The sequence below is a fragment of the Ammospiza nelsoni genome, chromosome 2 (genome assembly GCF_027579445.1).
Source record: "Ammospiza nelsoni isolate bAmmNel1 chromosome 2, bAmmNel1.pri, whole genome shotgun sequence".
Classification (NCBI taxonomy): domain Eukaryota; kingdom Metazoa; phylum Chordata; class Aves; order Passeriformes; family Passerellidae; genus Ammospiza; species Ammospiza nelsoni.
This window is the reverse complement of record NC_080634.1, coordinates 118,047,314-118,060,974: the sequence shown is the minus strand read 5'-3', so window position 1 is coordinate 118,060,974 and position 13,661 is coordinate 118,047,314. Positions and strand designations below refer to the sequence as shown.

The window sequence follows — 13,661 nt, the reverse complement described above, 5'->3', positions numbered from 1 at the left end:
TCTCCTCCACAAACTCACCTTAATTTAAGCTTTTACCTCTAGCCAATACCTGGAGCCCAAAAGTTTACAAATTTCACCCAAGAACCAACAGTTCCATGAGGAAACTACATGAATAAAAGTGTGCAGACTAATAGAAGACTGGGGAGAAAGAATTAAAAGATGCTAAAATACTCAGAATTTATTCCACCATGGGACTGTGTGACAAGTGTTACAAATTCACTCGGGTACAAGAGGAGATATCACTGATACAAAAACCAGGCCAGAGCAGCTCTGAACTGCTGAATTTGGACACAATCCCTGCATAATTTCATTATTCTGAGTGCTAATGAGCAAAAAGAGGAAAACAATGAGGCACAGACTGTCAAAACCCAAATTCCTGGAGAACAATTCCCTTCAGAACCACACTCCAGCCCCAGCAAAGCAGGAATCAGGATTAGAATGCAGACATTGACACTGCCCATGAATGCCAACACTGAAAAAAGTTTGCTTTATGATTTCTGTGGCCCTTCTGGGTTTGCAAGATTTGGTTGTAAAGAAAAAAAAGTGAATTTGAGGAGGGGAGGGGGAAGAACACAAAACCAGAAATGCAAACCCGCCCTCCCTGCACACACAGGCGACTCAAAGCCTTGCACCCCAACAAAGTCCTTTGCATTTATTGCAAAAACTGATGGAAAAAATCATGGAGTTAAATTTCAAATATTCTTAATTGATAGCACCGCTATCAGTCCTTAGGTGAATTTTTAAATAGATATATTAGTTTTAAATAAGATATATTAAATCCATTCCCCAAACCCAGTAAGGTGCTTCAGCAAATACCCATTTTTATTGGTACGGATGCATTTACATTGCTTCATCTGATTTTTTTTTTTGCTACTTTGCCCTAAAAGATATTTTCATTTTTAGCCGAGAAACAAACTGGGAAAAGCCTTCAAGTACAAAAGTTTTTGCTCATTTCAAATAATACACATAATACATTAAAAAAAGGTAAAAATGCTAGACACAAATGATTTATCAGTAATTTATTTAAGTTCCTCACTGTCTGTTGGTCATTTAATAAATTTATCAGTGATTTATTCAATTCTCTCACTGTCTGTTGGTCATTTAATAAATTTATCAGTGATTTATTCAATTCTCTCACTCTCTGTTGGTCATTTATTAAATTTATCAGTGATTTATTCAATTCTCTCACTGTCTGTTGGTCATTTAATAAATTTATCAGTGATTTATTCAATTCTCTCACTGTCTGTTGGTCATTTAATAAATTTATCAGTGATTTATTCAATTCTCTCACTCTCTGTTGGTCATTTAATAAATTTATCAGTGATTTAGTCAATTCTCTCACTGTCTGTTGGTCATTTAATAAATTTATCAGTGATTTATTCAATTCTCTCACTGTCTGTTGGTCATTTAATGGATTTATCAGTGATTTATTCAATTCTCTCACTGTCTGTTGGTCATTTAATAAATTTATCAGTGATTTATTCAATTCTCTCACTGTCTGTTGGTCATTTAATAAATTTATCAGTCATTTATTCAATTCTCTCACTGTCTGTTGGTCATTTATTAAATTTATCAGTGATTTATTCAATTCTCTCACTGTCTGTTGGTCATTTAATGGATTTATCAGTGATTTATTCAATTCTCTCACTGTCTGTTGGTCATTTAATGGATTTATCAGTGATTTATTCAATTCTCTCACTGTCTGTTGGTCATTTAATAAATTTATCAGTGATTTATTCAATTCTCTCACTGTCTGTTGGTCATTTAACAAATTTATCAGTCATTTATTCAATTCTCTCACTGTCTGTTGGTCATTTAATAAGTTTATCAGTCATTTATTCAATTCTCTCACTGTCTGTTGGTCATTTAATAGATTTATCAGTGATTTATTCAATTCTCTCACTGTCTGTTGGTCATTTAATGGATTTATCAGTGATTTATTCAATTCTCTCACTGTCTGTTGGTCATTTAATAGATTTATCAGTGATTTATTCAATTCTCTCACTGTCTGTTGGTCATTTAATGGATTTATCAGTGATTTATTCAATTCTCTCACTGTCTGTTGGTCATTTAATAAATTTATCAGTGATTTATTCAATTCTCTCACTGTCTGTTGGTCATTTAATAAATTTATCAGTGATTTATTCAATTCTCTCACTGTCTGTTGGTCATTTAATAAATTTATCAGTGATTTATTCAATTCTCTCACTCTCTGTTGGTCATTTAATAAATTTATCAGTGATTTAGTCAATTCTCTCACTGTCTGTTGGTCATTTAATGGATTTATCAGTGATTTATTCAATTCTCTCACTGTCTGTTGGTCATTTAATAAATTTATCAGTGATTTATTCAATGGTCATTTAAGATTCTTCTCAGCTCTTATTTTACTTCTGAGCCAGAGAAATGAGTACATTTCCTTTCTGGAATAAATAATTCCAAGGAGCTCTTGGTTTTTGTTCTGCTGTCTGTAAGTCAGGGATGATGCTCATGCTTTGAGGGTAAGAGAAAACAACAAATCTCCCATTTTGCGTAGATTACACAAAATTTTGGTTCACTTATAAACCAAAAACCTGGATAGTAATAAAAACTCTGGAGTTTCAGTGTAACTACCCCCGATTTCAGCATTGGAAATTTAAAAATGAACCCCTGAAGTTGAATCTCAAGCCCTACACCAGCCGTGAATATGCATGGAAATATTTCAGACACAACTGTCTCCAAATGCACCCTGAAATCAGGGTTGGTTATAGTGTGAGCTGAGCTCAAATTCCCCATCCTCAAAGGAAGATTTATTCAGGATAAAGTGGCTCCACATTTTCTTGGCTGACATCATGGGGCTGGAATTTAAAAGCAGACTGGGCCACCCCAGAACCGAGGTGTGGAAATCTGCTCTGAGCTGATCCTGCCCCAGCTACTGAATTACTCACAAACACAAAAAGTTTTGAGCCTGAGGAGTTTTTACTCAAGTTTTCAGATGAGCAAATATTATAATGTAATATAATATAATATAATATAATATAATATAATATAATATAATATAATATAACATATAATATAACATATAATATAATATAATATAATATCATATCATATCATATAATATCATATCATATAATATAATATCATATAATATAACATTATATTATATTATATTATATTATATTATATTATATTATATTATATTAATTTAAATAATATAGATTTAAATAATATAGATAATATATGATATGATATAATATAACATAATGTAATATAATGTAATATCATATCATATAATGTAATATAATGTAATATAATATAAAGTAATGTAATATAAAATAATATAACATAATATAATATGGATTTAAATATAATATAATATAATATAATATAATGTAATGTAATGTAATGTTATGTAATGTAATGTAATATAATATAATATAATATAATATAGATTTAAGTAATATAGATTTAAATAATACAGATTTAAATAATATAGATAATATTATATGATAATATAACATAATATAATATAATGTAATATCATATCATATCATATAATGTAATATAATGTAATATAATATAAAGTAATGTACTATAAAATAATATAACATAATATAATATGGATTTAAATATAATATAATATAATATAATATAATATAATATAATATAATATAATATAATATAATATAATATAATATAATATAATATAATATAATATAATATAATATAATTTGGATTTAAAATTTCGATTTGCAATATAATAATTTGGATTTAAAATCTGGATTTAAAATATAATAATTCCAATTCTGCTCATGTTTTGTTGGCTTCTTTTAACCCATGCAGCAAGACTCTGAGCTGATTCTGCCCCAGCTACTGAATTACTCAAAAACACAAAAAGTTTTGAGCCTGAGGAGTTTTTACTCAAGTTTTCAGATGAGCAAATATTATAATGTAATATAATATAATATAATGTAATATACTATAAAATAATAGAATATAATATGGATTTAAATAATATATAATATAATATAATATAATATAATATAATATAATATAATATAATATAATATAATATAATATAATATAAATTTAAATAATATAGATTTAAATAATATAGATGATATGATATGATATGATATGATATGATATGATATGATATAACATAATATAATGTAATATCATATCATGTAATATAATGTAATATAATATAAAGCAATGTAATATAAAATAATATAACATAATATAATATGGATTTAAATATAATATAATATAATATAATATAATATAATATAATATAATATAATATAATATAATATAATATAATATAATATAATATAATATAATATAATAATATTATTATATTATATTATATTATATTATATTATATTATATTATATTATATTATATTATATTATATTATATTATATTTTGGATTTAAATTTTGGATTTGCAATATAATAATTTGGATTTAAAATCTGAATTTAAAATATTATAATTCCAGTTCTGCTCATGTTTTGCTGGCTTTTTTTAACCCATGCAGCAAGAATGTGCTTTTAAGCTCCGTGCATTGGAAATTCAAACTTCAAAATGTGAATTCTGAGGGGGAAAAGTAAAAAAATTCCAACCCACCCCTCAAGAACAGCTTCAAATTCTGCAAAAGGAACGAAGCAACTCTCCCAGAGCGGAGAGGAACATCCTAAATTCTTAATAATCACATTTCTACCCATCAGCAGCACGGGTGTGAGGGGATCATTAACAGCATCTCAACAACGACGCAGAGGAACTCAGATTTTCCAGGAATTTCAGCAAAGGCAAATGAGGAGAAGCTCTTTGTTGACAAAATAAAGTTTAGAAGTTTAGAGCTTCGTCTGATGCCCAAAGGCAGCAGGAACCGGGTGTGGTGAGAGCTCTGCTGAAAGATGGACGAGGCACCAAGGGAATCAATCCCACGGAATTTACAGCTCTGCTCTAAACTGAAGAACCCCCAAACCAGCACTTAAAACTGAAAGAATTTTAAAATTATCCCAAAAAAAAACAAAAAACCCTCAGCTTCATTTTTTCTTAACGGAGTAAAAAATGCAGAACAAACCCAATTATTATTTTTTCCTCATAAGCGAAAGGAGCTTGGGGTTCCTAAAATGAATTAGAAAATCTGAACCAGGAGATTTTAAACACAACAGAAACTCCAGTGTGGGGGTGAGGAATCATTCCTGAGCTGCCAAGCCTCAGCAATATAAAATTATTTCTCATTATTTGTGGATCTGCTAACAGGACCTTGAGCTTGCTTGATCATTAATTGGCTAATTGTGGCATTTTTATTACAGGGAAGTCTAAGAAAATCATCCCAAAATCACTTGCTGGCAATACAATTAAGGATTTCCTCAAATAATTCACATTTTTGGTATCTCCTGGCTCTCTGGGAAAGCAAGGAAACCTATGGAGAACAGGATGGGTGTGGAAAAATAAATAATTTGTGAAAAGCTAAACTCTAACACATTCATTATTTATTTTAATGTGCTCTCTCTTCATTAGGAACTGTTGTTGTTACAAGTTGCAATTTCCTTTTACACAAGATTCTGGAATTATATCAAAGCTAAAAGGAAAGACATTAAAACAATGACTACACACAGCAAAACTACCATTAAAATATGTGAATAAAACAATTAAAATCACACGAAACCACATAAAAATTAATAAAGTTTAGGAATAAAATAATTTATTAACAGACTTAATTATTTAAATTTTTAAAACTAATTGTGGTATGAACTTTAACTGAAGAATATACAGTTAAAATATCTTTACTTGATGGTCTGCAACCCTGGAATATGCCACTAGATGGCAAGTTTGGATAGAAATTAGCTGAATTTTAATTTATATGTTTGAGAAGTCCAAAGGCATTGGATAGAAACAATCATATAAAAAAGCAGTGAAAGAGGAGAACAAAAATAGGAAGAGTTCAATAAACAAACTTTGTGTCTGGGGCATTTTTAATACAACCAAAAAGGTGAAATGGGTTTTAGTTTTGTTTCCACATTGCCACACAAATAGAGAATCAACCCACACAAATTTTGAAGTTATATTTTAAAGAAAAACAAGTGAAAATCCCTTTTTATACATTGCTGACAGTTGCTCAGAGCAGAGTCTCACGTGGATGGGAGCAGCACTGAGAGCTGACATTTGAATTTCAAATATTCCCAGGAAATATTGCAACACCCTCAGGAATCAGGGACTGATTTCCCTGTGCCATCAGCCCCTCCCATTCCCCGCACTCTGCTCTTCACCATTTCCTCTTTTGGAAATTTGATCTTGATTTAATATCAATAAATTAATTTTTTATATTCGTTTTATATTAAAAAAAAAAAATCCTGGTTTGTAAAGCAGTTCTTTCCGCAGCCTTCAAATGGAACAGCATTAAAAACTTCTTACCAGAAATATAGAAATATAATTAATTTAACCCTGCACAATTTCCCTGTGGTGAAATTCAGAATTCCTTCTAGCAGGAACCAAAACTGAAAATATAAATAATTTACCCCTGCACAATTTCCCTGTGGTGAAATTCAGAATTCCTTCCAGCAGGAACCAAAACTGATGGATTAAAAATGAGATTTTTTCCTTACCTGAAACACCTGTTGAAAACTCTCCAAACAAAAGCAGAGAGAACTCTGAATTTTTAAGAGAACCCTGAATTTCCCTGGCAGGGTAAACCCCAGCTTACCTCATCAGGAGAGAGCAGGTAAATGGGGGTTAATTCAGGAATTTCACTCCGTTCACAGCTCAGCCCCAGGCAGGTCAGGATCTCCCTGAGAACCTCAAATCTCTTGGAATTGCTCATTTTGAGCAAATTAAAATCCTCCTCAGTCTGCACATCCATGGAATTGCTGTCCAGCTCCAAATGGGCCTGGCAGGATGAATAAAAAGAGAAAATCAGTTTCCCATTCAGAAACATCACTGCACCACAATTTCCTCTGAAACCTGCCCAAAATTTCCCTTCTTAATAAACTTTTCCTGGAGGAGCTGATCAAACTTGGATTTACCAACTTAAATTTAACTTTCTGCTTTTCAGGTCTGCCAGAACCAACAGCAAGGTTGGCCATTTTCTATTTTGCACATGAACAGAATTCCATTGCAATTAAAACAGCATTAAAACTGAAATTCCATTAAAACTGAAATTCGATTGAAGTTCAAATTCCATTACAACTGAAATTCCATTAAATGTGAAATTCTATTACAACTGAAAGTCCATTAAAACCAAAAATCCATTAAAAGTGAAATTCCATTCAAATTATATTAAAATTGAAAGAGCTTTTTAGAAGTTGTCCAAGGTATGGAGAACTTCCAGCTCCAAATGGGCCTGGCAGGATAAATAAAAAGAGAAAATCAGTTTCCCATTCAGAAGCATCAATGCAGCACAATTTCCTCTGAAACCTGCCCAAAATTTCCCTTCTTAATAAACTTTTCCTGGAGGAGCTGATCAAACTTGGATTTACCAACTTAAATTTAACTTTCTGCTTTTCAGGTCTGCCAGAACCAACAGCAAGGCTGGCCATTTTCTATTTTGCACATGAACAGAATTCCATTGCAATTAAAACGGCATTAAAACTGAAATTCCATTAAAATTGAAATTCCATTAAAGTTCAAATTCCATTACAACCGAAATTCCATTAAATGTGAAATTCTATTACAACTGAAAGTCCATTAAAACCAAAAATCCATTAAAAGTGAAATTCCATTCAAATTATATTAAAATTGAAAGAGCTTTTTAGAAGTTGTCCAAGGTATGGAGAACTTCCAGCTCCAAATGGGCCTGGCAGGATGAATAAAAAGAGAAAATCAGTTTCCCATTCAGAAACATCAGTGCACTACAATTTCCTCTGAAACCTGCCCAAAATTTCCCTTCTTAATAAACTTTTCCTGGAGGAGCCGATCAAACTTGGATTTACCAACTTAAATTTAACTTTCTGCTTTTCAGGTCTGCCAGAACCAACAGCAAGGTTGGCCATTTTCTATTTTGCACATGAACAGAATTCCATTGCAATTAAAACGGCATTAAAACTGAAATTCCATTAAAACTGAAATTCGATTGAAGTTCAAATTCCATTAAAGTTCAAATTCCATTAAAAGTGAAATTCCATTATAACTGAAATTTCATTAAAACTGAAATTCCATTAAAATTATATTAAAATTGAAAGAGCTTTTTAGAACTTGTACAAGGTGTGGAGAACTCAAGCAATTCCCATGAATTTAGTGGAAATCAGTGCAGATAAAGAAACTCCTCTGCCTAAAAAGTTACTTTTTCATGTGATAGAAAATCACTCCTCATGCTCAAAACAGATGCTTAGAAGTTGAAATTAAATGCAAGAGGGAAAAATATCCTTCATAAACTCTTCTTTGGCTCTTTTTTTTCTGCTTTTCCAAGATATTTCAAAGCCCTTGTAAGCTGGAACCCTGAATTTGAGAATTTCTGTGCTGCCAGGCACTGACCCCCAAGAGAACACTGCACTGACCTGAGGGCCTGGAGAAGCTTCCAAAATTCAATAATAAAACTGAGATTAAAGGTGTGGAGCTTGAACAGAAGTGTGTGATATCACAGGGTGGGAAACTCAGAGCTGAAGGGTTTAGAATATAAAAATATAGAGAGAGCAAGATGGAGGTTTTGGGGTGGAGGCTGCTCCTCCTTCTTCTCCTTGGGTTTGGGTGGTTTTGTGTCACTGGATAAAAAAATCCACATTACAGACCGTAAGTAGTTAGTCATTAGGTCAAAAGTAAAAATAATTTAAGTGTCATTTCTTAATTAGTTTAGCCTTCAAAGGCCTTGGAGAGAGAGACAGGGCTCCATTTTTAGTTTGTTGGAGTGAAGCGCTGCAGAGCTCAGGGTTTGTGAGATGTGACAGAGATAAGAACTGATAAACATCTGAGTGCCAACAAGAAATACCCTCCCACACATTTAATCCTAAAAAATCCCAAAGAACCCACACTTGTATTCTCTGCAGATTCATTTATTGCTATTAAATAAAGCCCTTATTTTTGTTCATTTCTTCCAGTCTGCAGAATTTCATGATGTTCTTTGAGTTTTACATATTTTCGTTGAAATTCAGGGAAATTACTGAGTGTGGCTGCCCCTGGATCCCTGGCAGTGCCCAAGGCCAGGCTGGACACTGAGGTTTGGAGCAGCCTGGGACAATGCAAGGTGTCCCTGCCATGGCAGGGGTGGGATGAGATAATTTTCAGATCCTTTCCAACCCAAACCATTTCATAATTGTAAAAATAATACATTAAAAAGGAGGCAGGACACACCCAGCCACCAGAGGAGCACAGAAAAAAGAGAAACAAATCTGCCAGAATATTTCCTGGCTGATGTCACTGCCTGGAAACAATAAAGGCTTTTCAAATCCAGACTGGAAGTCATTCAGAATTATAAAATATCACAGCAATCCTTTTAATCTGATTTTTGAAGCTGTGCTCTGATGCTCTTCTCCTTTTCCTGAGGAAAACCTCTGCAGTATTGAGTTTTACTACAGCATGAGGATCAATGGAAAGGGAGCAGCAAAGCTCAACCTGCAGGGACAGAATCAAATCCATTTCCTGGATTTGGGTGGCACAGCTGCCTACAAAAACCAGCAATAAATGGAGCACCTGGGGCAGTGGGAGGTGTCCCTGCATGGCAGGGGTGGCACTGGGTGATCCCTAAAACCCCTCCCAGCCCAAACCACTCTGGCATTCTGGGATTCTCCGGCTGCTTTTCTGTCTGAATCTGTGATTCCTTCTCCCCTCTGAGCACTTTTCTCACCCTTTGCCCAATCCTCACACCGGGCAAACCTCGTGCCGTGGCTGTTGTGGGTTTGGCCCATCCCAGTGATGGCCTGGTGAACTTGGGAAAATCCCTTGGAGACCTGGATTGTGCCTCAGTCCCTGTCCCTGTGGCAGTGCCAGGACACAGGGGATGGCTGCCAGTGCCAGAGGGCAGGGCTGGGTGGGAACTGGGGAAAATCCTTCCCTGGGAGGGTGCCCAGAGCAGCTGTGGCTGCCCCTGGATCCCTGGCAGTGCCCAAGGCCAGGTTGGAGCAGCCTGGGACAGTGGGAGGTGTCCCTGCCATGGCAGGGGTGGCACTGGGTGAGTTTCAGGATATTCCTGTGCTGGCAGGAAAGGCTGGCACAGCTGGCATTGCTCACCTGCACAGGAGAAGCTTTGGGCTGAGCTCAGGGTGGCCTTGCAGGGCCTGGAGGAGCCCCAGGAAAGCTGGAGAGAGACAATTGCCAGGGGATGCAGGGACAGCACACAGGGAATGGCTCCACACTGAAAAATTACAGGTTTACAACAGATAGTAGGGACAATTTCCTCCCTGGCAGGGTGGGCAGGGATGGGATGGGATTCCCAATGAAGGTGTGAAGCCTCTGCATCCCTGGCAGTGCCCAAGGCCAGGCTGGACACTGGGGACAGTGGAAGGTGTCCCTGCCATGGCAGGAGTGGCACAAAATGATCTTTCACCTCCCTCCCAACCCAAACCACTCCATGATTCCACACATCCCCTTGACAGGAATTCCCAAGAACACGCAATGGGAACGATTTTTTAGGAGGAAATGAATTCCCCCTGCTCACAGTACCTGGCAAAGGATGGCTTCTCCCCCACTGCTGCCGTGGCTCAGGTGCACCATCACTGCGTCCTCAGCAGCGTTGTTCAGCCGACTCAGCACCTTCCCCCTGCTGCTGCCATCTCCCTTGGTGCCCTCCTCAAACACAGAGCCACTGAGCAGCAGGCTCAGCCTCACCTCACTGCTGTCCCGTTTGGACACCACCAGCTCGTGCACCACCCTCCTCAGCTTCTTCTTGTGCTTTATCTGCACTCCCCCGAAGGTGAAGGAGGAGGAAAGGCCCAGGACCTTGCCCCCTTTGGACAGGAAGGCCATGAACTGCCTGTGGATGCCCTCAGGGAGGGGCTCCTGGGTGGCAATGAGCAGCAGCAGGCAGTTTTCAAGCCAGGGGTCCCTGAGCACCCGCTCCGGGTGCAGCTGGTACAGGGCGTAGCTCTCGGCACCGATGCACTCCCTCAGCACGGCCTTCACCTGCTCCAGCCTCCCCTCGGCAGCCTCAGAGCCCAGGTAAATCAAGATATTCGGGGGTTTCCCAGCCAGGTTTATCCTTCTGACGCCTTTTTGCAGATTTTGGAGCTCCTTGTCCTGCCCTGTGCTGCCGCAGTCCTGGGGCAGCTCGGGGCTGTTCTCCTCTGAGGCGAATTTCACCGACTCGATGGTGCTGCTCTCCAGCTGCAGGCACTCGTGGCAGCTGGAAAGGTGCAGGTGGTGCTGCTCCCCACCTCCTGCTCCCTCATTTTCCCTTTCTTCTCCCAGCCTGGATTTGTCCTCCTCAGCTGGTGCTAACCCTGATTTCCCAGCAGGAGTTACTGCATCCATGTCTGTGCTCTCCTCTTCCTCTTTTCTCTGCTTCGCCAACTCCTTCAGAGCCGATTCCTCTAAATGGACAGCTGGAAAAGGTAAAAATAAAAAAAAAAAAAAAAGGGTTCAAATAATGAGATTAAAAGGGTTAGGGTAAATGTCATAAACAGCAGAATTCAATTTCAGTACAATTCCCTGTAACAGCAAGAATTTCACTTATTTGATGCAACAAATCCTATTTGCCCGCGGGACAACAGAGATTTGCACTCATACCACAAATCTAAAGACAAGGAAATGAAAGGAAATTTCAAGGAAAGGGGAAAGGAAAAAGGGGAAAGGAAAGGAAAAAAAGGGGGAAAGGGAAAAGGGGGAAAGGGAAAAGGGGGAAAAGGAAAAAGGGGGAAGGAAAAAGGGGGAAAGGAAAAAAAAGGGGGAAAGGAAAAAGGGGGAAAGGAAAAAAAGGGGGAAAGGAAAAAGGGGGAAAGGAAAAAAAAGGGGGGAAAGGAAAAAGGGGGAAAGGAAAAAAAGGGGGAAAGGAAAAAGGGGGAAAGGAAAAAAAAGGGGGAAAGGAAAAAGGGGGAAAGGAAAAAAAAGGGGGAAAGGAAAAAGGGGAAAGGAAAAAAAAGGGGGAAAGGAAAAAGGGGGAAAGGAAAAAAAAGGGGGAAAGGAAAAAAGGGGGAAAGGAAAAAAAAGGGGAAAGGAAAAAGGGGGAAAGGAAAAAAAAGGGGGAAAGGAAAAAGGGGGAAAGGAAAAAAAAGGGGGAAAGGAAAAAGGGGGAAAGGAAAAAGGGGGAAAGGAAAAAGGGGGAAAGGAAAAAGGGGGAAAGGAAAAAGGGGGAAAGGAAAAAGGGGGAAAGGAAAAAAGGGGGAAAGGAAAAAGGGGGAAAGGAAAAAGGGGGAAAGGAAAAAGGGGAAAGGAAAAAGGGGGAAAGGAAAAAGGGGGAAAGGAAAAAGGGGAAAGGAGAAAAAGGGGGAAAGGAAAAAGGGGGAAAGGAAAAAGGGGGAAAGGAAAAAGGGGGAAAGGAAAAAGGGGGAAAGGAAAAAGGGGGAAAGGAAAAAGGGGGAAAGGAAAAAGGGGGAAAGGAAAGGGGAAAGGAAAGGAAAGGAAAGGAAAGGAAAGGAAAGGAAAGGAAAGGAAAGGAAAGGAAAGGAAAGGAAAGGAAAGGAAAGGAAAGGAAAGGAAAGGAAAGGAAAGGAAAGGAAAGGAAAGGAAAGGAAAGGAAAGGAAAGGAAAGGAAAGGAAAGGAAAGGAAAGGAAAGGAAAGGAAAGGAAAGGAAAGGAAAGGAAAGGAAAGGAAAGGAAAGGAAAGGAAAGGAAAGGAAAGGAAAGGAAAGGAAAGGAAAGGAAAGGAAAGGAAAGGAAAGGAAAGGAAAGGAAAGGAAAGGAAAGGAAAGGAAAGGAAAGGAAAGGAAAGGAAAGGAAAGGAAGGAAGGAAAGGAAAGGAAAGGAAAGGAAAGGAAAGGAAAGGAAAGGAAAGGAAAGGAAAGGAAAGGAAAGGAAAGGAAAGGAAATACCTCTGGAAAAATACAGCTCTTCTAAGGAGGGCAGGGTTTAAAACTGCCGCTGTTTTGAAATAAACTGTTTTGAAATAAGCTAATAAAGCGATGGTGTTGGGTAAGGCAGATATTGAACCACGTCCCTTGCACTGCTGAAGGCTGCAGATAAAGTTTTGGCACAAGAAAAGGGAGTAAAAAGAGATTTGAACAGATTTCAGCCTGCAGAAAGGCAGAGAGATCCAGCACAGCAAGATCTGGGAGCTAAGAATCCAAGGGAAAACAGGAAAATAAGAAGAACTGTTAAAAATTCCCCTTTTCTCCTGAAAATGACAGAAATGTGAAGATAATTCAGAGCAAATAAAGTGAGAAGAGAAGAGCAAAGATGATTATTGCCAGCAAGAAATGTGCAGAGCAAAGAGGAGAGAAAAAGCACTCATCACAAGGGAGGGCCTCAAGGCTAAATCTGAAACGTTTTATTGAACCCTTCCCCTCTCACACACAACCAAACCAATTCATTGTGCTTTTAATCCGGGGAGAAACCTGATGGACAAAATTGTGTTAATCCCTTTCCTTATTATGGAACTACATCCCCTTTGGAGCAGATCTGAGCAAGATTTCTTCTTTTTTTTTTTTGATATCCCAAGGGAATTTCAGAGTTTCCAACCTCTGTTATTCCACCCAGCCTGCTCTGGAGCAGCTCCCACACAGCACTGGGAGCAAAAGGAGGCAGAAAACGTTTTAAAAAGGGACTGAATGGGACAGCCTCAGCTTCCAGCCCTCCTTGGGGGAATATTT

At 37.3% G+C, this 13,661-nt stretch overlaps 1 protein-coding gene across 1 annotated transcript in view; it reads right to left on the bottom strand.

Moving 5' to 3' along the window:
- HLCS (holocarboxylase synthetase) overlaps positions 1–13,661 on the bottom strand; it is a 171,943-nt gene that overhangs the window by 142,874 nt on the left and 15,408 nt on the right. Inside the window, exons 4-5 of the mRNA XM_059466154.1 lie at positions 10,582–11,459; positions 6,695–6,877 (exon numbers count right to left, since the gene is read on the bottom strand). Coding sequence (XP_059322137.1) covers positions 6,695–6,877; positions 10,582–11,459 — 1,061 coding nt within the window. The remainder of the gene's footprint in view (positions 1–6,694; positions 6,878–10,581; positions 11,460–13,661) is intronic.